We start from the raw sequence: 25276 nt of genomic DNA, 5'->3' as shown, positions 1-25276 counted from the left end.
GAATAAAGATGTTTAATTACAAACTTTTTTATATCTCTTTTGTAATAAGAGAGACCATCAAAATACAATGTGTTTTAACATTTTTAAAAGAAGCACAACAATGTATTTTAATCCTGAGGAATGAACAAGATGAAGACAAGACATACTATTACTGGCCCAAAATGTTTTCATATTCATTTTATGACGACAGGAAGAAGAGGCTTGTACAGTCTGAGAGCGCTGACTACACAACTGAAGATGTTGCAGTAAACCTGCAACCAGAGCACAAGACATGTGAGTTCAAGACAAAGAGTGTAAGACATTTCCTCTGGTATTTTTATTGTGAACTGAAACTCCTCACCTCAGGTTTCAGTTCCTGAACCTGTAAGCTCATTAAGAACCAACTTCTTTTCTTTATCTTTCTTCTTAAGGAAAATTCTGTTCCAGTCTCCTGGACAAAGCCTTTTTTGTAAAGTATGGTTTTGTGTTGGTCAAATTAAATGAAAGAAAAGAACATCAGGTTGTTGTTTCGGAATAAGCAAATCACTTTTGTTTTTACGACTTTGGTGAAAGAGGAAGATTAACATTCTTACAATTTAAGTGCATTGTATATATTTTAAAAAATTTGTTAGCTTTATATGTTTTGTGTTTGCTCTGTTCAGGGGGTTGTGCCCAAAGACTGAACGTTGTAGAACAGTTTCCATGGTGACGATAAAAGACCCCCACATAGCTGTCCGTGCGATGCCTGACCACTTTGTTTATTTAAATTGCGCAGCAAAACCGTATTGTTTCCTAACCTATAAAATTCTAAGCAAAATAATCTGAGGATCAAGTATTTACTGCAAAGATCAGATTTTAGTATGTTAATAAATCTTTACTTGATTTATTTTGTTTTATTAGATTTGTCAAAGAATACATCATTTTAACCATATTCATTATAATAATCATTATTACAACTATTGTAGTCATTGCTGTTGTATCTACTTTTATTTACGTATAAATTATTAATTTATTGCTATTCGTTATTTTTTACTTTTTTATATGTTTTAGATTCTAAACATTTTATTTTGTGCAGTTATATATATATAAAATTTTCTTATTTATCCATTTTGATACTTTATTATCCTCAGGGGTGCGGAGTAAGTAATTACTTTCACTCAGTTACGTTTACTTGAATAACGTTTTGGAAAAAATTTACTTTTAGTAGTAGTTTACTACACCATACTTTTTACTTGTGCTTGAGTAGTACAATATTGCTATATAGCTCTTACTTGAGCAAAATTACTGGACTCTTCCCACTGTCAGTAACTTCACTGAATGATGAACAAACACATTTTAACCAAAAATATACCAGATACAGACACAAACCCACAATTTATGTTAAAAGTGAGACTACATGTTTGAATGCAAGCATTATATTTTCTAGTTTTATATGCTGAGCCTGCTGAGATATGTGTAATGTTTGGTATTTTAAGGACTAAATTAAAAACATAAACACATATAAATTACATAATTATGAAATAACAAATGTAGATGCACAATCTTATTGTGTTTTCTGTACCTTTTTGACATTCTCATAATTTTGCACCTTTTGTCTGTCTGATGATGTAATATTTAAAAAATAAATGTTCTGAGTAGTTTTACCAAATATATTTTTTACTCTTGCTTGAGTAATTTCTCGAATGGATATGCCTTACTTTTTCTTAAGTAAAAATATGTTGAAGTATTAGTACTCTTACGTGAATGCAATGTTTGCCTACTTCTTCTTCTACTCATTATTATTATTATTATGTTACTTTAAAAAACAGCAGTTACTATAATTCTAAGTAGACAATAATAATAACAACAGTAAGAATAATAATAATAATAATAATAATAATAATAATAATAACATATTACTATATTATAATAATATAATAATAATAATAATATATTATTATTATTATTATTATTTATTATTATTATTATCGTCATTATTATTATTATTATTATTATTATTACTTATATTAATATTTTATTATATTATACAATATTATATTATATTATTATTAATTATAACAACAATAATAATAATAATGATAATAATAATAATAATAATAATAATAATAATAATAATAATAATAATAATAATAATAATAATAATAATAATAATAAAAACTACATTTCCTAGTATGCTTAGTGGAAGGTCCTGAATGACAGCCACACTAGCAGAACTTTGTAGTCCTTTCTAGACGTCGCAACCATGTTGCAATACTAAACTAAACCTCGAGCTGAACTACATTACCCATAGTGCGTAGCTTCAGCACATTCAGTACATTCTGCTTATCCGGGGATGTCGCACCGCTGCTATTTTCTCCCTACAGTCCCTCTCACTATCAGCCCACAGCTCAAGAGGACTGACACGGGTCTCTGGCTGGAAACAGACCGAGAATAGGACGCCAACCGGAGGCCAAGAAGAAAAAAAAACATGGCCGAACTCGGCGCGGGGAGCCTGCCGTTGGGAGAACCAGCTTTTAGCTACCAGCAGGAACAGGAGCTGAACGAGCGGCTGAAGCGGCTCTACCCGGCTGTGAACGAGGAAGAGACCCCTTTACCCCGATCCTGGAGCCCCAAGGATAAATACAGCTACATCGGGCTGTCACAGAACAACCTGCGGGTCCACTACAAAGGTTAGAGGGCTGCCTCATCCCGGATGGGTCTGACAGTTACAGCGGAGAGAGGTCTCAGCTGTAATCGGTCACTGTGTTGTTGCGGAGGGGGCTCAGAAAGCCACACACACACACACACACACACACTCACTGTATGCGATTATGGTGACTCTATATATGTGTGTGTGTAGTCCTGGTAAATCTAGCCTGAGCTGCCTCTTCTGTCCTTGCTTTGTTACACAAACGAGCACAGGAATTCCCAAACGGGTGACAGCGAACTCGTTAACCCTGACAGTTGGTTTTATGAGCAACCAGATGAAATTAACCCTCAGTACCACGTCATTCTTTGTTTATTTACCGTTCCCACTGCTGGAAACTGGCTGGCCATCTCACTGTGAGGAGTCACTCTTACAGAAGCATAACAAATGCTAGCACAAAGCAGCCTGTTAGTGCAGTGGTGTAGCAGACCTATGGCTAACACAGCCCCTGCCTGTTCTTTCTGGGTGTTATTCCTCTGAAAACAGAGCAGCTACAGGATGGAAACAAGCCAAACTTGTTGTCAGGCTCTAACAATGCGGCTCAGAGCTGCTTGGGTTTTAAACAAACAAAGCAGTTAAATAAACATTAAAGATAATGGCATTGTTGCGTTTTCTCGCGTGATTTCGTTCTGGAAGTGTTTTCCAGAAGTCTTGGCCTGGAATAAAGCTTTGCTGCTCCATGAAAACAGCCTCCAACTGTGGCAGAGAGGAGGCCTCTGCGCAGCACACCAGGCCAAGTGTACCGATCATGTCATAAATCTGGTGTAGCAGTCTGGCATTTTTAACAATGACACAGACTAAACGGTCCAGAAAACCCGTCACAGGTCTCCACAAGCTGTCATCTGTATCCTAAATTAAAACAAGATGATGTCTGTGTTCTGTCCCCTTTGAATGAAAAGGGGTGTACTTTTTTTGTCAACATGCTTACAGTACTTTGAAAAAGTTCCCCCATTATAGTTTTTTTTTTTTTGCATGGATGGAGCTAAATTGATGCCATTAAGTCTGGAAAAAAAAGAAGATTTTTTTAATATATATAGTTTCATATTTTTCAGTGTTCAAACTTCTGGGCTTGTTTGCCATGCGCAAAACTTTGTCGATATTCTACTAATGTTCAAAAAACACAATTTTGCAATTCCGGAGTTTCTGTTAAATGAGAAATGCAATTAAAATCACATGTGAATATGTTTGTTCACGCCGTAACTCATTAAAAAACATACCGCACCATCATCTTCCTACCACTTCCTGTCGTCTTTTTCATCTTTTCTACCAGTAGTAACATCCGGTTGATGATCACGATTTGTGTGATGAGACAGTGTTTCCATTGCACTTCTGTGAAATGTGTGTACTTTGATACAACCGAAAAACCACCTCGTCCTACCAGAATGTATCAAAATTGTGTTTTTTTCAAAATTAGCATGGTTCTATTGAGCTCTATTGATTTTTGTAATTCCAGTTTGTGCAATTTTACAGTTAGTGGAAATGCAGCTAGTGGGAACTGGAAATGTCTTGATAAGATTCTCAATATTTGATCAACAATATTTTTGCTGTAATTCCACAATACCCTGTGGTCTCAGAGCCCAACCCATACAGACAGGGCCGAAATTTTAAAATGATATTCAACTTATCATTTTAAAATAATAAGGTAAAACTTATTATTTTATAATAAGTTTATAAGTTTTACCTTATCATTACCTTAATGATAAGGTAAAACTTCAACCTTGAAATTCTTTTCAAGGTTGAAATCTTTTTTTTTCAATTGAGATATTCGATTTCAGTATCAAATCTTCTTCTTTTCCAGTTGCAATTTTTTTTTGTTAAAAAGAAAATAATTATAATAATTTTGAACTTTTCCCAGTTATTAAAAACATTTTTTTTAAATATCTCAATTTTTAAAAATACATTTTTAAATATTTTACAAAAATTTTCAGGTTCAAACTTTTCTACATGTAATTTTTTTGTAGTCGTCTTTTTATTGTTTTGGATCAAAATATATTTTTCAGTTTCAAGTATTGCTTTTCTTTTTTCTCAGTTTCAACATTTCTTTCGTTTCCATATTTTTGTCACAGTGACACTTTCCAGTTCATCAAGCAAATGTTGATATTCCCCACTGTTCCATGTTTTCTCCACTGGTGGCTCCTGGTTCTAAAACCTTAGAAATGGATTTGAATTCCTTTCTAGACTGATAGACGTCAGTTATTTTGTTTCTCACCGTTTTTTTGAATTTCTTTTTGACGGTGTTGCTGATTTTAGACTGCTTCATGTTGCCAGAGTCTATTAAAGAGATTCTATTTGATTCTGAGAGCTATCAGTAATTGAGCTTTGGTGTTGGTAATGAAATATCACCCAAAAACTGTGATTTATCTCAGTTAAATCAACATCTATGTTCACAACTCGGAAAGGTATTTAAACAAATTCTACCACCAGCCAATCACAGAGACATTGTTTTCGTCCAAAAATATCCAATCACAACCAGCAAATCAAAATACAGCAGCAAAAATTACAAAAACAAAATAGTTGGATTTAAAAAAAAAACCCCATAGTAGATCATAACATACTTGAATTTTGTTGCATAAGAATATAAAGCTACGTGTACAAATTGTGCTTATTTTGTGCATTTCTTGAGCTAATATGTCCAGTTGAAAAATATTTAATAGTTTCTAGCGGATTTCTCAAAGTCAAAATAACTGAAAAGCTCTGGTTTGGTTGGGGACAAAAGTTGCAACATTTTAAGCTGCTGCGGTCCTCCTCACCTGTGGGGGCACTGTGCACCAAGAACCACTGAAGGAAACGACAAAAACACACAAGAAAGCACAACTTCTTTCTTCAGCAAATGTAAACGTGAGATTTTAGCGGTGTAGTTTTTCTCTTTTGTCTTTGGTAAAAGACCACAAGCCATTTCTCCTGTCAGCGCTTGGCTAGCGTGTTTGTTTTGGTTGTATTTACCCAGAATGCCCTGTGCTGTAGTCCACTTCCTGCTTTTGGAGCAGTCCCTTCTCCGCTTGGCGTTCAGATATGTATTCGAACCGCACCAGAGTTCACTTCAGCCGACCTGAGACTGAGGTTAGTAGACGGACCAGAGTTTGCTGATTTGGTTCGGTCACACATTCACACCTCCCCAAACAAACCAGACTTTCTATGTAAACAAAGTTTAGTTTGGTTAAATTCAATAATTTATATATCCCATTACCCAAATCAGGCCATTCCTTTTGAGGCATCAGTTTTCAGGGGTGTCAAACTCCAGTCCTCGAGGGCCGGTGTCCTGCAGTTTTTAGATGTACCACAGGTACAAAACACTGGAATGAAATGGCTTAATTACCTCCTCCTTGTGTAGGTAAGTTCACCAGAGTCCTGCTAATGACCTAATTATTCTATTCAGGTGTGGTGCAGCAGAGGCACATCTAAAAGTTGCAGGACACCGGCCCTCGAGGCCTGGAGTTTGACACCTGTGGTTTATTTTGTCTGTGGGTGTATTTTAGAAAAATAATAATTTTAGTCCTTCTTATTGTAAAATATAGACTGACTATAAGATTTTGTAGCTTGTGAGAACAAATATTCATATAATTTTTTTTGTATCAATTAAAAGTAATCTTGATGTACAGCTTCAGTCATTTCTGTTGAACCTGGTTGCTCTTTGCAGAGGTTAGGAGAGTATATATCTAAGCTGTTTACAAAAGCTTTTCTGAGAAATATCAGCTGTTGAAATGAAGAATTTCCCCGGCAGATGGCTGGATAGAGCCCTCTGATCAATTAATGAATAATTAATGGGCCTACTGCTGATTAACTGAATAGATTGTGGTGCATCACCGTGTATTTTTATAGGATATAATATGTCCTGAAGTATGTGCACATGACAAAGGGATCTGTGGTTAAAGATAAATCATGCCACTTCATGTTGGGCGTATGTAGGCCATTGAGACTTTTTGTCTACGAGGAGTGTAGAGATTAGGTGACACTGCACATTTGTTAATGGATGACATATAAATGAGTCTTTTTCTGGCCTGTGCAGGATATTTTCTCTCCGCCTGGTTCCTCCAGCTCCTGCTCTGTTACCTCACCCTGGTGGTTTGGATGCTATTTTGACCGGTGTGCCAATTTTCTCCCTTCAAGGCCACACAAACTCTTTACCTAGACTCACTGTGCACAAGCATTCATGTTCAGTGGAAAGTCAAGAAAAATGTAACAATGTCTTAAAAACCAGTAAATATAACAAAAAACAGACCTTTACTGTATGTTTTTGCTTAGCCACTCAGTGATTTATGAATTAACATAAGAATTTCAAAGTTTATTCTCTGAGCAGCAGTGCTCTGGATCAGCTGCAGCTGTCTGACGTTTTAGGCAAACATGTGAAGACACTGTTGCAGTAATCAGTGCAACTAAAGATAAATGCATGGAAGATTTTAATCAAGTCTTTTAATCCTGGAAATGTTCTTCAGGTGATAGAAGGCTGACTTTGTAACTGTCTTTATGTGTCATTTCAGGCTGTTGTGTTGCGACAGGTATACTTGATGTCGTATTCTCGTATATGTATTTTCTTTTTGTGTCGTGGGACTTTTCTGTCAGTTTGAGTCACAGTCAAGGCAGTTGAGGTTAGCACTAATTAGCTGCTAATTCACTGTTGCTAGCTAGCTAGCTTTCTTGCAAGTGTCATGAGTAAGTGCAAATCTATTGCTACTGGCTACTGGCTCATTTCTCTTGCCAATCCATTAGATGCTAGGTGCATTCTGGGTAAAAAAGAAAACCCTTTAAACCTGGCACTATGGATGTTAAGGCCAAATGCTGTGTGAGAAACACAAAGCTTGTTTGTAATACTGCAGGATTGCTATATGGTTTTTCTGTCTTAAATTTCATTCAAGGTGGCACTAAAAAGGTCTGAACATGTCTTAAATTTGACTTTTTGAAACTTGCAGATATGTCGTCCACAAACGCCTCATAAAATCTTCCCTTCTTATGTTTCATTCTGTTGACCTTCTGTATAGGGGATGAAATGAGAGTTGGCAGATTGCTGCAGGTTGCAGCAGTCAGTAGGGGTTGGAAAAAGCTTGTGGCAGCAGTTGTGTTGCAATCTGCTGCTGCGTATTTACAGCATTGAGCATCATCACCCTAATGCAGCTTTTTTTTACTTGGCCTAGTAACTTAGTGGGTCCCCAGAGCTCAAGACCCATTAAACAAGATAAAGATGAGATGAACATAGTGGGAAGTTATCCTAGAGCGTCTGAACATCCCTGGTAATGACGCTGATGATCTATGGTTTGGTTCACATGATGATGGGTTCAAGCAAGAACACATGAGTGAAATTTAGCCTCTGCTAACCCAGTTTTTCTTTCTGGACTGCAACTATTTAACTCCTCCCGTCCATCCATTACATGAAGTCTAGATCCGCTGGCTGATTCACACAGTGTCCCCAAAAGGAAAACAGTTCACCTTTCTCAACAATCTGGGAATCTGTGAAAAGTTGTTAGCATGTTCTTCTTACGTTAAGAGATACAAATAAACAAGTAAAATGACTGCTTTTCTATTTTCCATTTAGTTGCATTCTGCACATTAATAGTTGACTAATAATTGCCTTCTTGTGAGAAATGACAAATTTACCCTGTTGGGGGCGATGTACTATGTTGCAACATGTTATGTCATTGACGCATGGAGGGTAAGAACATGGTTGAATTTAGCATGTTAGCATTAGCTTCTGCTAAGCACCATGTTGGTATAGCATTTTAGTGTTATCAGATCCAATGTTTGATTAGTTTGTTAGGCTTAGCGCAACTAGCTTTATAGTTAACAGCTCCAACCACTGCATTATGGCCTCCATGGGAAAAAGTTTGGACACCCGTCCTCTATGGGTTGGACCTAAAGTCATATTTTCTTTCTGTCAAACTGGGACATATTTTGGTGTTGTTCATGGAGTCAGCTTAAACAAATAGGAATAGCTTAAAACTTTAAACGCAGCCTTGTGTGATTTTTATGTTCCCGTCCATATCAGGGTTATATTTTCTGTCACTTTGTAAATGTCTCCTCTGGCGCCTTCCTGAGGATGTTGTTCGCTCCTCTGCTGCTCAGGCAGAGGGCAACACTCCATCATGCTGTACTTTTCCTTATTGAGCTGATAGATTTTGCTCTTTCACACAGCTGGTAGCCAAAGATAGAACCTCAGGCGTGAACAGAGATATTTTAGTAAGCATGATGTTGTTTCAGAGTTTGACCTCTTGAACTCTGACCTTTGGTGAAGGAGTGGATGTTTCTGATGCACCTAGTGTTGTAGTTATTTCTCCAACATAATGGGCTCCAGTAGCAGCGAAGGGGAGCTCATTATTTCACAGTTTGACTCCTCATCATGTTTTCCAGCATCTGAATTTTAAAAAACAAACTTTGGCATTTTGTTTCATCCGAGCTGCTGCGACAAGATGTGTCGGCTTCCTATAAATAGACCAAATGGATATTGGTGCAAATATAGGATTGGACAATCATCGGCTAACACACAACGCGAACATGCCTGGGCATGTTGCGCACATGCACAGGCATGTTCTAATAACACACTTTGGTTTAAGAGGTCATGGAACAGGTAGTCTGGTTTGTAAAGATTTAACACATTTACAGTTTCAAGATTTTTGATTATTTTCATATTAAATTATTGACATATTGGTGCTTTTTTTTTTTACATTATTTAAAATATTTTTTTACAGTGTAAATTATTCCCTTTTAACCCATTGACACAAAACTTGTAGTTATTCCTCGTTTATTTATGTATTCGTTCAATTGAGCCAGACTTTATTATAATAATTTGTCTTGATTAATTGTTGTGGAAGTCCTGAAAAAGTTAAAAAACATCATGCTTGACTGTCGGCTTTAGCTCAGGTGTAAATAGAAACATTATGATTAAAGCTAAGGTAGAACATATTTATATAAACAGAATGAGGCTTATTTGTACCCCGCTTATTGAATAATCATATTTTTTTTGCCTTCAAAAACGTGTTTCTGCGTATATCTAATAATTATTTTTGTGTCTTGCAGGCCATGGAAAGAACCATAAGGATGCAGCGTCAGTGCGAGCCACTCACCCGATCCCCGCCGCCTGCGGGATTTACTACTTCGAAGTGAAGATTGTCAGTAAAGGTCGAGACGGGTAAGCAGAAACAAACAAACTTCTGTCCTGAGTTACCACTGGATGGTTCCTGTTGTGGAGGAATTTTTTTTACAGACCAAATAAAGATGGTGGGCATCTTCACTTTATCTCATATATTGATGAGTATATCAATCAATGTTACAGCTTGTTTTAATCAAAGGCAGGGTGAGAGAGGAGCTTGGTCATGTGACAGTGAGAGAAGCAATCACAGCGTTGTGGTGGTTTATATACGGTTATCAAAATGTTATTAAAATATCAGTAAATACCGGTAAACTGCCATAAAAGCTAAATTAAGATTGGACATTGATATCGGCCCAAAGTTTTAGATCAGTGCATCTTTAGTTTTTACTCCTCAACTCTGTTTTTTACATCCACTGCTGATGGTGTGATGGCTGAGTGTTTGTTCACAAATATGTCCTCCAATAATTTTAATGAAAGAATATTAGGGCCATGCTAAGAAAATAATTAAATTAAGAGAATAAGGTTATAATATTACAAGAAAACGTAATAATATTGCAAGAAAAAAGTTGTGCAAGAACGAAATCATAATGTTATGAGAATAAAGTCATGAAATAGTAAGTCAAAATAATATGAGAATTAATTTACAATACTTAAATAAACTCATAATTCCAGAGTAAAGTCGAAATAATACGATAATAAAGTTGTAATAGTATGAAAAAAAAGGCAGAATATGTGAGAATAAACTCATATTACAAGTAACAAGTTGTAAAAATGTGAGAAAGAGAAAAAGTGGTTATACCAGGAGAAAAAAGTTGCAATAATACGATAAAGTCGTAATAAAATGAGAAAAAAGTTGTAATACGAGAAAAAATTTTACGGCTTTATTCTCGTAATTTAAAAAAAGATCTTAGTCTAGCTGTAGTTATCCACCATATTTCTTTTCCAGCTTTAAAACAGCAGCAACAACAAAAAAAAGCCAGTCCTTGCAGTTTGGTGGGTTCGTTGTCTCTGCTTGTCTTTTTAGCAGAAATTTAACCTTCACATCGTCTACAGTTGAAGCGAAAATAGGACAACCCAAAAGTTGGCAGATTTAGCCGTAATCTCTTCCTCATCAAATCCGACGGGACAAATCTGTCACTGGAGAGTCCATGTTAACTGAAAATCCAAAGCTTCTTCCCAACAGAACCAGAATCATCATAATGTGGAGGCTGACCCAGTTATGTACGGAGAGTAACGCACATCTGGGTCAGCTGGGCAGGAGACCGGTCTGCGCTGCAGACACATAATGAAATATTTAATATTTGTGGGTTTTAGGCCTGTTGCTTTTTCCAAAAAGGAAAAACTTTTGTCTTTTTGTAAAAGTAATCCTTATCTCTCTGAACTGTTCAAATAGTGATGAAAACATCTGTGCAGAATTTATCAGTATATTTGTTTTTAAAACACCTTTATTCCCCATGTTTGTATAATCAGACATTTTCTCCCCTTGAATTCCTGTTTTCAGTTTTTAAAGTTAAAGACCGATGGGATGCAATTAAATTTTTACTGGAGTTTAATGCCGTGTATCTAATTAATCAACATTAATAACATTTTCATCAACAAAATAAGCATTTTTTAAAATTTAAAAACCATTTTTGCTGCTAAATTATTGAATAAATTGGCATCTGAGTTGAACGACATACATATTTGTTTATTCTGTTATTCAGGTTCTTCAATTATTTGGAGAATGTAGCAAATGAGGGAAAATGGTCACTGATGTGTTTTTTGGGCAGCACCTATATGGCCCCCCTACAATAGAGTATGAGGTCCAGGGTAAGAAAAATAAATAAATTATGAGAATAAAGTCATAAAATGACATGAATAAAGTCCTATTAACATGAAAAAGTGTTATGAATAAAGTCTTAATACAAGAAAAAAAGTGGTACAGTAAAAGTAACATTATGAAAATGCTTCTAATGTGACATAAATTAGTATTATGAGAATAAAGTAGTAATAATATGAGGATAAAGTCATAACATTAGGAGAATTAAGTAGTAATTTTATGATACCTCTGACACAAAAAACCTGCTGTCTGTAAATGAAATGTTATCTCTGGTAACATTCTGCCTTTATTCTACAAATATTTAGATTTTATTTTCATGGTGTTATTAATTTATCTGTGTAATAAAAAACTACTTCCACAGCTGCTTGTGTTGAATAAGAAGTCATCACAGAGCTAAATATTCTGTGTACAGATTGTTGAATTTACCACAACATGGCTCTTGACTTCTCTGAGTTTATCTGAAGTTGTCGTCCTTCCACCCTCCTCTGGATCTGCAGATTCATTGACTGAGTCGCAGAACAAACCTTCTTCTTCATGCAGATATTTATCTCAGGAAGTGATGACCTCAGCGTGTGCCAGATGCAACGCAGTCTGTGACTGGTTTCACTGAGCAAAGAGCTTTCCCCAGGTCCTGCTGTGAGAACGCCAACAGCCCCTTTCTGAGGCGTCTCTGCCGCGAGCGCCGCCACTTTTCATGTTCGTTGTCTCCCATGGAGGCAGCAAATATGAGCAGCCCAAAGACGCCACGGTTCAACGTTCCTGCTGAATCTTTTCTGAAATGTTTTCCGGTTAAAAAGCGGCAGGAACAAGCTGCTCTGGCTCTGCTGATGAATTAGTAAAATCCCTTTTCCTGTTTTCAGGTACATGGGCATCGGCCTGTCTGCACAGGGAGTCAACATGAACAGACTGCCTGGTGAGTAACCCTGAATTATGATCGTTAGGCCTGACACAATAAGCAATAAATCAATTAATTGCATGGAAAATTAAAACGAACCCAAAAAATTCCATTTGCATGGTTTATCGTTTTTTCTCTTTTTCTACCAAAAACTGGATGATAAATGTCTTCAGTCCTGATTTTGAAGGATAATTCTGTTTCCATAGACTTCATTACTAGTTTTATTTGTTGTTTCTGTTGTTTTGTTTATTTATTTTGGATATTTAAAATGTCTTCCAGTTCCAGTGGGAAATGTTTATTAGAATATAAAATGTATTGATCTTTAAGAATGTTAAACCCGAAGGTTATGTTCCACAAACTTGCTGCATGATTTCATAATCTCATTGTCTCAGCATATTATCGGCTCTCTGGGTCTGAGCCAGGATTTCAGCCACTTTGGCAAGAAAAACATCCTCTGCTTTTGTTCCTTTCTGCTCCCTCACATTACGCCACAATTACAAACAGAGTTTGTCCCTGAAATCTTTTAATTACTTATTGGGCTGTGACTTCATCAGCTCAGATTACAATTGAGCATTGTAGCCCGGACTTGTGGCGAACTCTGGGAAAGTTTTCAGCTAAAATAAAACGGTTTTCTCCAGAGACGTAGCGGAGCCCATAAAATGTATTAAAGTACAAAAAAAGACACTAAGAAGATCAAATTCTGGACGACTCCTTAATAAGAAGACATCAGCGGTGGATAAAGTGGTTTAACAGCGACAGAAAGAACATGTCGGGGCAAGTCACCATCGTCAGAGGTCACATGGATGATGTGGACTCCAGTTCATGGTGTGACTTCATACTGGTCTGATTATACACAAAATTTTCCTCTGACTGCTTGGAAAATTTTATTTTTGGTAGAAATGACTATAAAACCCAAATGTGAGCAACCGGCCAGTCAAATAAATTAGTTTGGTGAAGTCAGTAAAGATCTGAAAGGGACTAAATTAAATAAATACATTATTAAGTTGCTAATTAAATGTGCCATGAAATAAATGTTTAATTAAATGTTTAAATAATTTATTTAAGCAGGATTTTTAAAGCCTGAGGATCAGTGTACCCTCGGTCTTTTGACTTTGTGAGTTTGAGAGATACAATTATTTCATGGTGATGCTGCAGGTATGGAAGGCCAAAAGAGACAACACTTGATATATTGTTAGAAAATCATTAATTAATTAAATGTACCATGACATAAATAAATGCCTAAAATAATTTATTTAGACATGATCTTCAAAGAATTGAGGCTAATCTAGTGGAGTTTAACAGATCAATGTTAGCCCCACCCCTCGACTGTGATTGGTGGATTTGACAGATCAAATTATTTCCTGGTGAAGCTGCAGGTATGGAGGTCAAAAGGGATAAAATTAACCAACTACATAATTAAGCCATTAATTAAATGTACCATAAGATAAATAAGCATTTAATTGGTTCAGTAATTTATTTTAGCATGATTTTCAGAGAATTGAAACTAAGTGGAGTTCAGTGGATCCAGTTTTGGCCCCAACACTCGACTTTTATGTTTCAGTTTGACAGATAAAATTATTTCAGAAATATGTATTTAGGCCCAAAAGGGACAAAATTAATCAAATAATTAAATATAATTAAACATAATTAAATGTACTACAAAATATTGATTATGAGAAATGTGCTTCATTTATCAAACTGACTCAATAACAATAGGTGCCAAACTCTAGAAGAAGACAACTAGATTTGCTTAGTTTCTTCTTCCACGCAGTTGATTTTATTAAACGCGTCATAAACAACAACGTGAAACATCCGAGGGGAAAAATGTCCACCGTATAAATCTGATCGGTTTGATCTACGACTGCCGTTTGTTTCCCACCGCTGACCTCTGTGTGTGATCCTGCTGTGGAGGCCTGCCCATTTCATTAGCATGTTGGAGCAGTGAGCCTGGCTTTAGAGGCAATATCCCTGTCAGCAGATTAATCTAATACCTCACACACACACACACACACACACACACACACACACACACACACACACACACACACACACACACACACACACAGAGACAGTGGTGTATTCACATAAGGACACACATGGGGAGACGAAGGACAATATGTACCCAAGCTTAAAGGAAAACACCGCTGCACAATGGGGATGTGAACACAAACAGATTAAAACTTCACTGCATTTTCACAGGTTCATATTTGCACATATTCAAGTATGCAGCTAAAATCTGTCCTGTCCAGTGACCTACTTTCCCTAACCCTGCTTCGCTTTTTGTCAACAACGCGCCCGCAGCAGCTGAGGTGGAGCGCCGACCGCTCCGCCGACGGCTTTGAGCTCGAGTTCGCTCAGGAGGAAGGAGAATTCCTGCAAAACTCGATTTGGGGCCAAACTTTACGCAGAGAGGGCAGCCTGATGTGTTGGCAGACCCAATAGTTTCCTCGTGATGCGCAGAAATCACACCCGCTTGTCCCGACAATAACGAATCAGTCCGAGTGTTTCATCAGACTAATCTGGATGAAAATAACTTTCTGGTTTAACTAAAAACACGTTTAATGTGTGTTACCGTTATTTATTCATTCAGCCATCAATTATTCTTGATACTTTAAAAATTTCTAATAATTGTGGGAATATCTTACCATCTTTCAGTTCTGATTTATGACTCAACAATTAAATTCAAAATCGATTTTTGATTCAGAACAAAGAGAGGAAGAAAGAAAGACTTTTACACTTATTTTTCAAGTACGCATTTCGATTAATCGTTCATTTTGACAAGCTATCGATTAATCAGCTAAAATATTCTGTAGATTATTCATTAAACTTCTTGAGCCTTTTTTGTACAATAATAGGAATTATTTGAAAAATGGAAATAAATAAACTGATTTCTTAAAAATAAAACATTTTATGCCAAACATATTGACAGAAAAAGGTGATTATTTTTTATCTTAAATGCAAAACTTATATTTAGTACAGTTCTGGCTTAATTTTCAGCAAGTGACTTTTATTTCAGACTTCAGTTAACAATTAATCAATTACTAAATCAGTTGACGATTATTTCAATAATCGATTCACCATGATTAATCTGATTAATCATGCCGAGCATTAATTAAAATTTTACACCCTAATAAACTTAAACATAAACAGAGTTTAAAACTACCTGTACACCAACCACAGAACACATAAAAACACATCAGAGAGAAAAATTGTCATTACTGAAAAAAACTGAAAATCAGCTTTTACTCTATTTTTAATCATCAAAGTGAACACTGTGTCAACTTTTCCCCCGGCAGCATTGTTTATCTTACTTTTTCTGCTTGTCTGAAGAAAAATGTTTGCTTTCCTTTCAAAGAGTGTAACAATTTCCACTTTGCAGATTCTTTTTTGTCTAGCCTGCATGAAATATAAAAGCCACTTCAGTCCACAGTTTTAAAAAACATCAAACAAAATAAACAATGATGCAAGTCGCTTACATTTGAAAAACAAATGAAAAGTTGTTTCTATTTCCTGACAAAAAGGACATATTTCAGTTGCATCTCTTTTTAATCTTAGACACAAAACTGTTAACACTCACTCTTTCCAAACAGCCTCTATCCTTCCACTAAACTTTCCCTTATTGAACCCTTGAAAAGATATTTTATACAATGTTTACCATTCAACATATAAAAATCTAAATTTTAAGTAAAGAAAGAGAGAGAAAAAAGAGAGCCAAAAGAACAGGAGTGGAAAAAAAGAGCAAAAAAGAGATAAAATAAACTATTAAAATAAGAGATCAAAGGAAACAAAAAGAAAGATCTAAGGAAAGAAACAAAAAACTGAATGAAGAAAATTTAGAGAAAGAGTGAAAAGAGCAAGAGTGGAAAAAAGAAAAAAAACTTTTAAAAAAATCACCAGCAAAAGAGCAAAGGAAAGCAAAAAATAACAAAAGAGAGAAAAACAATGAAAACTAGTTTCACTCTTTCTGTTTTCAAATTTATTTAAATTAATTTGCACGACAGATAATATTTACAAAAACATCAGTGGAAAAAAGCATTTAAATAGTGACAAGCTGAAAGCTTTCTCCTGGTTCTGGTTCTTAGTTCTGGTTCTTGGTTCTGGTCCTCGTTCTTAGTTCTGGTTCTTGGTTCTGGTCCTCGTTCTTAGTTCTGGTTCTTGGTTCTGGTTCTGGTTCTGGTTTATGTTACTCCTGTCAGCAGCGACTCACCAGTTTTTTCTGGCCCCCTGCTGGCCGTCCAGTGAACTGCAAGCTGGTAGAGAGTTTGTGTGAAATTTCAGCACCAATTTGATAAAAATCTGAGTTGATGAGTAACCTGCCTCCTCTTCCTCCTCACTCCTCTTCCTCCCCACTCCGTTTCCTCCTCTTCCTCCTGCTGTTGGGCTCCAAAGTGTAAAATCTGATCCTCGTCTTCCTCCTCTTCTTCAGGATGGGACAAGCACTCGTACGGTTACCACGGCGACGACGGCCACTCGTTCTGCTCCTCCGGGACGGGCCAGCCATACGGGCCGACGTTCACCACAGGCGACGTGATTGGCTGCTGCGTCAACCTGATCAACAACACCTGCTTCTACACCAAGAACGGCATCAGCCTAGGTTTGTCGCTCGCGTGGCGGCGTGGCGGCGTGGCGCCATGTCCGAGTTTCTCACCGATTCCTCTGCTTTGTTCCCGCAGGTGTTGCCTTCACGGACCTTCCTGTGAGTATATCGGCCAATCAGCTCCCGCTGCACTTTTCTTCTCTGGTTTGATGTTGCAGGAGTTTAATGTGAAGAATGCAAGATTCCTAAAAGCTGGAGAAATACAGAAAAGATTTCCAGATCTTCAGTTTCTCTCTCTCTCTCTCTCTCTCTCTCTCTCTATATATATATATATATATATATATATATATATATATATATATATATATATGATTATTTTTATTGCTCGTTCAGAGAACCTTTTCATAATATCATCAAAACAGTAAAAGACCTGAAATATTTCAGTTGGCGTGCAATGAATCTAAAATATATGACAATTTAATTTTTATCATGACATTATGGAAAATAATGAACTTTATCACAATATTCTAATCTCTTTCTCTCTTTTTTCCTCTTTCTTTTGCTTTTTCATTTGTGGTTTTGCTCTCTTATACTTTTATTTGGCTTTTTATTCTTTCGCTCTTTCAATTTTTAAACTGTTTTCTCTTTTATTTTGCTTACTTTTTGTCCTCTTTTGTTTTCTTTTCTTTCTGTCTTTTGAATTTCTTTCACTCTTGCTCTTTTTCTGCTCTTCCTCTTTGACATTTTCCTCTTTCTTTTGCTTACTTTTCTGTTTTGTTACTAAAATCTTATGCTTTTTCTTTCACTTTTTCTTTCACTTTTTCTTTTGCTCTGTCTTTCATTCTTACATTCTTTTACTTTCTTTCTTCCACTCTTTCTCTTTCACTCTTGCTTTTGCTCTTTCTTTCTCTCATGTTATTTTACTTTTTATTTCTTTCTCTTTACCCTTTTTCTTCTCTGTTTCTCTTTCTCTTACTTTCACTCTTTGGTTCTTTTTTTCATTCATTTTTCTTTTTTTCCCCTCTTTTTAAGTCTTTCTCCATCTTATTATTGTTCTTTCTTTCCTCAGCAGCAAATCTGATGGTAGAGGTGCAGAAACCTCTCATATGCTACATACTAGTGCAGACGCTGTCCGTGTTGCAGTAGCAACATTGTGGCTGGTGGAGAAAAGTTGCAGGATTAATTCAGCTTTTAGGGATTATGTCAGTCATCTTTGAGATTCAGTGAATATTCGCTGCTAGACAAGATCTAGCAGCGAATGGTTGTGTTTCCTGGAACAACAACGCTGTTAAAATAGGGACAATCTCAGCATCCTGATGCAGTTTGGTATTTTATTTATCTAGTAAAGTCTGATTGTTGTCTGAATCTCTCCCAGCCCAACCTGTACCCCACCGTGGGGCTCCAGACGCCCGGAGAGATCGTCGACGCCAACTTTGGCCAGCAGCCGTTCGTCTTCGACATCGAGGACTACATGAGCGAGTGGCGGGCGAAGATTCACGGGATGATCACCAGCTTCCCGATCGGCGAGCGGCTGGGGGAGTGGCAGGCCGTCCTGCAGAAGTAAGAAAGTCACTCAAAATTAGATTAATCCTGTTCTTTTAGACACATTGCAACATGACTTCCCTGCTGGAGGGCAAAAACCGTCTAACCAATGATGACTAGCATTGGTTGTATAGAGTTTTTGCATTAGACAATGGCGCTCTGTTTTGTAAATCAAAGCGTATTTTCCTCTGCTGTGTTCAGCATGGTGTCCAGCTACCTGGTGCATCATGGGTATTGTGCGACTGCAACAGCGTTTGCCAGAGCCACAGAGACCACGATACAAGAGGACCAGACGTCTATAAAGAACAGGCAGAGTGAGTGAATCGTCCAGCTGCGTGAGCCTCCATCTCGGTTCCTGTGTGAACATCAGCTCTGTTCTGCAGGAATACAGAAGCTGGTTCTGGCGGGTCGGGTCGGTGAAGCCATCGACGCCACCCAGCAGCTCTACCCAGGTCTGCTGGAACGTAACCCGAACCTGCTCTTCATGTTGAAGTAAGTCTGCTCCCAGCTGCAGCTGCGGCTGGATAATAAAATCTCAGATTTCTTTTTTTAAAGGTTTTATCGGCTCTAGTGGCCTTTATTTGATAGTTAGTTGACAGGAAAGTGGGTAATGAGAGAAGGGGAAGACATGCGGCAAAGGTCGCCAGGGCGGGAATCGAACCTGCGACAGCCACATCGAGGACTGAGGCCTCCATATGTGGACTGTGCTTAACCCCTGCGCCACCACAGCACAGCCAGATTTCTGATTTTAATCGCTTTTTTTGTTTCACCTTCTTTTGAAAAAAGAAATTACAAATCACAGAAAATCTTTTCCAAAAGTTCCTTTTATTCCAATTATCCCCTGTATAAGTTGTATACAAGGGATTATTTTGTATTATTTTGACTTTCTTGTCATATGACTGTATTCCTTTTATACTGTGACTCTATTATTGTGATAAAATCATAGTATTAGTAGTTTTCCTATTATTCCATCATAGCGTTGACCTGAATACAAGTTCAGATAAACAGAAGCAGTAAAACAAGATGGCTGCCCTGAGTGTGCTGACATCACTCTGAACTATAGAAACCCAAGGAATGCATTGGTGAAAATTCATAAACCAAAAATTAGATTAATCAATAAAATCAATTTGTAAAATCCCAGTACAACCAGTAACCCCAGTTCCCTGCAGGTGTCGGCAGTTCGTGGAAATGGTGAACGGGACGGACAGCGAGGTTCGCTGCCTGACGGTTCGCTCCCCAAAGTCCCAGGACAGTTACCCCGGCTCCCCAAACCTCAGCCCGCGGCACGCCGCCAGCGGCACACACGTCCACAGTGGAGGTACGAAACACACACACCCACACACTGACAGGGCGCTGAGAGAACCTGTTTCTGCCTCCCAACAGGAGCGGAAAGCCCCACCTGCAGTAACGGCGTCGCCCCGCCCAACAAGGCGAAGGTTCATGGCGGCGGCAGCATCAAATACCCGAGCGCCTCCTCCTCCACCTCCTCATCCAGCTCCTCCTCCCCGTCCTCCATAAACTACTCCGAGTCCAACTCCTCCGACTCCACCAAGAGCCAGCCACACAGCGCCAACAGCAACCAGGAAACCAGGTAGGAAGACGTTCAAACACATGTGGACATAAAATGTCAGATTTTTGATTCTTGTTCATATTTAAAAAATCTTTTCCCAACGAAAACCTTTGGAGAAGACACCTGCATGATGTTTGACGCCTCAACGTCTTCAGATCCAACAAAATTGTTGTCAAATATTTGTGCTACATTTGTGCAGCACAAATGTTTGTTTGTGATCTTAAAGATATATTTCCAGAGATCATGAAAGGTCTTCATATCAGGCAAAATTGGTGCTAATCAACTTGGCTGCGTTTATGCAGCAAGATTTTTTTGTGCTGCTTTTCCTTTGAAGATTTTAATGAAAGTTTAAAGGTCAAAATGTGCATCAATGCCAACCCCACATTATTCAACTCAGACAAATTTGCTGTCAAATATTTGTGCTGCGTTTGTGCAAAAACTGTTAGTTCCACTGTCAGATTATTTCACTTATAACAATTTTTCCCATGTTTTAAGTGAAATAATCTACCAGTGGAACTAGAACTTTTTCATCAATATTAAGGAATTATTGACTCAAAACAAACTCCTGATTCTTGCTGTAAAGTTACTTTTACATTAGTTTGTCTTATTTCAAGTTTACCAAGAGATTTGCACCGGAAACTAGAGGAAAATTACTTGGTCAGATTTTGTGTTTTTGCAGAGTGTGTTTCTTGCTGTTTGTTGTTTCATACTTTTGTCATGGAAAACACTTTGAATCGCTGAAATGTTCTACACAAATAAACTTGACTTCAAAAATATCATTTCATAAATATTCAATAAAAATTAAACGTTGTTTTGTGAATCTATTCGGGTTATTTGTTACTCGACTGAGTCTTAGGGCCTCTAATGGTTAACTGTAAACAGTTTCCAGTTAATTCCTGTTGTCTTTAACAAACTCGTTGTTTTAACCCCGGATTTGTTTGCGTTTGTGCCAGCGACAGTGAGATGGAGATCGAGGCGGAGCATTACACCAACGGCGTGGTGGACGGCTCGTCGGCGCGGATCATGAACGGCACGTACCGACATGAAGAGATCCTGCAGCCCGACGACAACAGCATCTGCAACGGGGTCACAGGTCAAAGAAACACGCCTCCTCATGGCATCCTGGGTGTTTTCTCCAGCAGGCACATGTAGTGCTTCAAGGCTGGAACATTTAAACAACTGTCAACTAATTTAGTAATCGATTAATCATTGACTGGAGTAGACAAACAAAAAATTCAGTAATTAAGCCCTTAATGCTGCTGTTATATGTTGAATCATTCAAACATAAACACCCAAGTTAAAATGATAGAAACTTGTCATCATTGTTTGGATTTTGTTTTGTTTTCACTGTAATATTTACAAAGTCTAACAATTTTGCCAATGTGGTTTTATCCATGTAGTGTCACCTCACTCTTTGATAGATTCAAATATAAAAAAATGAAAAACAAAAACAGTTAATTAAAATCAATATTTATAGTAGAAATAATAAACTTCAAGAAAACGGAACAATTAAAAATACAAAAAACTAATGAAAAATCTGCAGAATGTGCCGATTATTTTTTTTTAAATCTGATTGATTAATTGTCGGAGTAACTGATAAATTAATGGATTACTGAAATCATTGCATGTCGTCTGCAGACAAGGGCCGCAGGAGCAGCAAGCAGCTGTGTGGGGGGAACCAGGCGGCCACAGAGAGGATGATCCAGTTCGGACGGGAGCTGCAGGCGCTCAGCGAACAGCTGAGCCACGACTACGGCACCAACACCACGCACAAGAAGATGTTACAGGTAACCCACCTGCAGAAACTCACCTTTACCTTTTTTACTGACAAATAATAAGATCACAACACATACTCCACATTTTCTGCTTTTTCTTGTGTGTGTGTGTTTTTTTACCTAAATCATCAAAAAGTGATTTAGGCCAATATGTTAGGAAAGTGACAATATGTAACTTCAAATTATACTTTTTTTTTTACTTCACAAATAGTTACTGGGATAAAAAAAATACATGTAAATATTTACAAAATAACAAAATACGTTTTGTGTGCCACAGAAAAGGTAAAATGGATAAATAAATATAAATTCAGACTAATTTAGTTAAATAAAAATATTTAAATACACAAATGAAATAAACTGCTGTTGTTAAATAGAACATGTCTCCTTAGAGATGGGTGATACTGACAAAAAATAATATCACAATATATTTATTAAATACCTGAATCATGATATTCAATGTTTTTGCTTTTCTAAGTATTTTATTTGGCCAAACAAATATGTAATTTCAAAACAAAATATTTTTTAGCTTGTCCCATCCTTTTCGCTTTCCTTTAACGCTTTCTTTCACTAGAATAAAAAAATATTAATATATGCAAAATCACGTTATAGATTTATTTAATAGGATTGCATTTAAATGTATCTATGGATAAATAAATGTAAATGTATTTAAATATATTTGTAGCTGAATAAATTTAAATGCACACTAAGTTTGGCCAACAAAAACAATTTGAAATCAGTTACCATGTGTAAATAAAAATACTTAAATATACGAATGAATCAAACTGCTGTGGCTCAGTAAAACATTAGTTTTACAAGATGTTCAAAAGTGTTTCCCCTTCATGTTTTTGTGAGAACTTAAATAAGTGATTTTGAAGGTTTTTTTTTAACAAGTTGATTTATGAAATGAGCTAAATAAAGAATAAACTGCTCAGTCATACAGGAATAATGTTGAACTTCTAAGTAAACCAATAGTGTCTCATCGTGGTGTTATGACTTGTTTTCACCACTAGGGGTCTCAGTTGACCCTGAAACAAAAACGATAAAAACGCCTAAAACATGAAAACATCTATTATTTTAAATTCATATTATATCCTGCAACATGAACAAAAACTGCTTCCTGTTGAAATGAAGAAAAATGTTGGACTTTAAAATCTTTCATTATGAGAGCTGATTGGCTACTGGTCTAATCGAAGGAACCAATCAGGAGAGAGGAGGCAAACATGTTGATTTAATGACGAAATGAAACTAAATAAATCTGCTTGATGCCACCTGCAGACGAATTCAGCCGCTGTGATCGATCGCCCTCTCTTTCTGTGTGTGTGTGTGTGTGTGTGTGTGTGTGCGTGTGTGTGTGTGTGTGTGTGTGTAGGATGCATTCAGCCTGCTGGCGTACTCGGACCCCTGGAACTGCCCGGTGGGCCAGCAGTTGGACCCCACGCAGAGAGAGTCGCTCTGCTCCGCTCTTAACAGCGCCATTCTGGGTAAACAATCAGTTTAAATTTACAGCATTTTTTATTTTTATCAGCAGTTATGATGCAGCTCAATGTTTCTTTTTCTTTTTTTTTTTATCAAATTTTTCTGAGTTTACTTTTATTTATTTTACAATTTATCAACATTTTAAGTACACATTTAAATGTGTGAAGATTACTTTTATCCTTGTGCCTTTTAATTTGATCTTCTTGGTTAAAATTAAAACAAAAATGTAAAGAAAAAGTAAATTTAATTAAACAGGAAAAACCTATTGTAAATTATTTTTCTTAAATTGTATTCAATTAGGTTAATTGAAAATAAAATGAGCCAAAACCTTAATATTTAGTAATGTTAGTGCTTGTTTGTTTTAATTGAAATAATATTAATTTATTGTTTTTATTTTAATTATGAATAACAATAACTAATGATGGTGGTAGTTGTAATACTATTATTATTATTATTATTATTATTATTATTATTGTTGTTGTTGTTACTGAATAATATTAAGTAGTAGTAATAAATATTTTATTTAGTCATGTAGTAATTTAATATAAGATATTATTAATGATATTAATGTAATAATAACATAATATTTATTATTAATGTCATATCAATAATATATATTGCTATAAGAATAATTATTTTATTATTGTAATATAATTGTTATAATAATAATAATCTTAATAAAAATTAAAGTAATAGTCAAAATAATATTAATTGTGTTTTTCACAATTATTCATTATATTATCAATGATAATGATTACTCTCATTACTACTACTGTTATATTTTAACTTATTTAGATATAAACACCCAAATTAAGATTATATAAAAAAATTCTCATCACTGTTTTTTTATTTTAGTTTTCACTCTATTATTTTTACAGTCTAATTTTTTTGTTTTTTGTTTTCTCTAATATTTTAATATTTGAAGGGAAAAACAAAAACAATCAAAATCAAGATGCATAAAAATAAAAGGCTTATAAAAATAAACTTAAACTGTTACATTTTTAAGCTGAATTGGAAAAGTAATAAATGCATCAAATAAGCAGATATTAAGTCATGTAAATAAATAAAATCTACCGTTTATTAACTTTTTTTCAGTTTCTGACTTTAGCAGCTCAGAAAGCGTTTAAATAAACAAAACTTCCCGTCCAGAATCCCAGAACCTCCCCAAGCAGCCGCCGCTGATGCTGGCGCTGGGCCAGGCCACCGAGTGCGTCCAGCTCATGGCCCGGGTCCGGTCCGGTTCCTGCTCCTTCGCCAGGATAGACAACTTTTTGCACTAGCCCCGCCCCCCCCGACCCGGTCAGGTGAGCAGAACCTCCAGAAACAAACCAACATACAAACATGAAAATCCAGGCTGGATCCGCTCCAGACCTCGCCTGAACCTTTACCTGAACCTGTCTGTCCTCAGGTAACTGCTGAGCAGCACTGAGATGTCTAGCTGGTCGTTGCCATGGTGACGAAGAGGCGAGCATGCGTCTGATTGGATCAGAGAAGAGAAGGGAAGGAGGCTTCCTATTTAATTTAGTATTATCAGATTTAATAAATGTGTGACACTATTTAAATATTATTATTATTATTATTCAGTTTATTTAGCCGTTTTTTTGTTTTGTTTGTTTTTTTTAGTATTTTTGTCAGTTTGTTGTGCTCATCCTGGACAAACTAATCATATCCCCCCCTTTATTATTTTATTGGTATTGTTATTTTCTTTTGCTGTAATGGTTGGACTTCAATTCCTGTCGTCGGTTTTGTTGTTTCTGTTCTCCCGGATCTTTCAGAACCAGAACCCATAAGAACCAGAAATAATTCAACCCGAACCGGACGAGCTTTAAATGCTGAGCAACGTAAAAATGAGCTTGTAGCCATTAATTTCATCTGGATTGTACTGCAAACAGTGATACATTTTAGAAACATGAATTTAA

At 36.4% G+C, this 25276-nt stretch overlaps 1 protein-coding gene and 1 long non-coding RNA gene across 2 annotated transcripts; one reads left to right on the top strand and one right to left on the bottom strand.

Moving 5' to 3' along the window:
- Positions 1 to 168: 168 nt before the first annotated feature.
- Positions 169 to 952, bottom strand: LOC107836399 (uncharacterized). The gene is made up of 2 exons (XR_001662284.1): positions 341 to 952; positions 169 to 251 (listed from the first exon to the last, which is right to left on the bottom strand). It is a non-coding gene; the product is annotated as an uncharacterized LOC107836399 (long non-coding RNA).
- Positions 953 to 2244: 1292 nt separating this feature from the next.
- Positions 2245 to 25276, top strand: ranbp10 (RAN binding protein 10). The gene is made up of 15 exons (XM_007553206.2): positions 2245 to 2648; positions 9671 to 9782; positions 12423 to 12475; positions 16884 to 17051; positions 17131 to 17153; positions 18370 to 18554; positions 18738 to 18850; positions 18920 to 19028; positions 19706 to 19854; positions 19920 to 20127; positions 21060 to 21199; positions 21745 to 21893; positions 23251 to 23362; positions 24507 to 24661; positions 24766 to 25276. The coding sequence occupies exons 1-14, from the start codon at positions 2447 to 2449 to the stop codon at positions 24635 to 24637; spliced, it is 1854 nt and encodes a 617-aa protein (XP_007553268.1). The 5' UTR covers positions 2245 to 2446; the 3' UTR covers positions 24638 to 24661; positions 24766 to 25276.

Source organism: Poecilia formosa, unplaced genomic scaffold, assembly GCF_000485575.1.
Source record: "Poecilia formosa unplaced genomic scaffold, Poecilia_formosa-5.1.2 Scaffold55, whole genome shotgun sequence".
In the NCBI taxonomy this organism is placed as follows: Eukaryota; Metazoa; Chordata; class Actinopteri; order Cyprinodontiformes; family Poeciliidae; genus Poecilia; species Poecilia formosa.
Note: the sequence above shows the minus strand (reverse complement) of the source record. Positions and strands in the feature narration are given on the sequence as shown.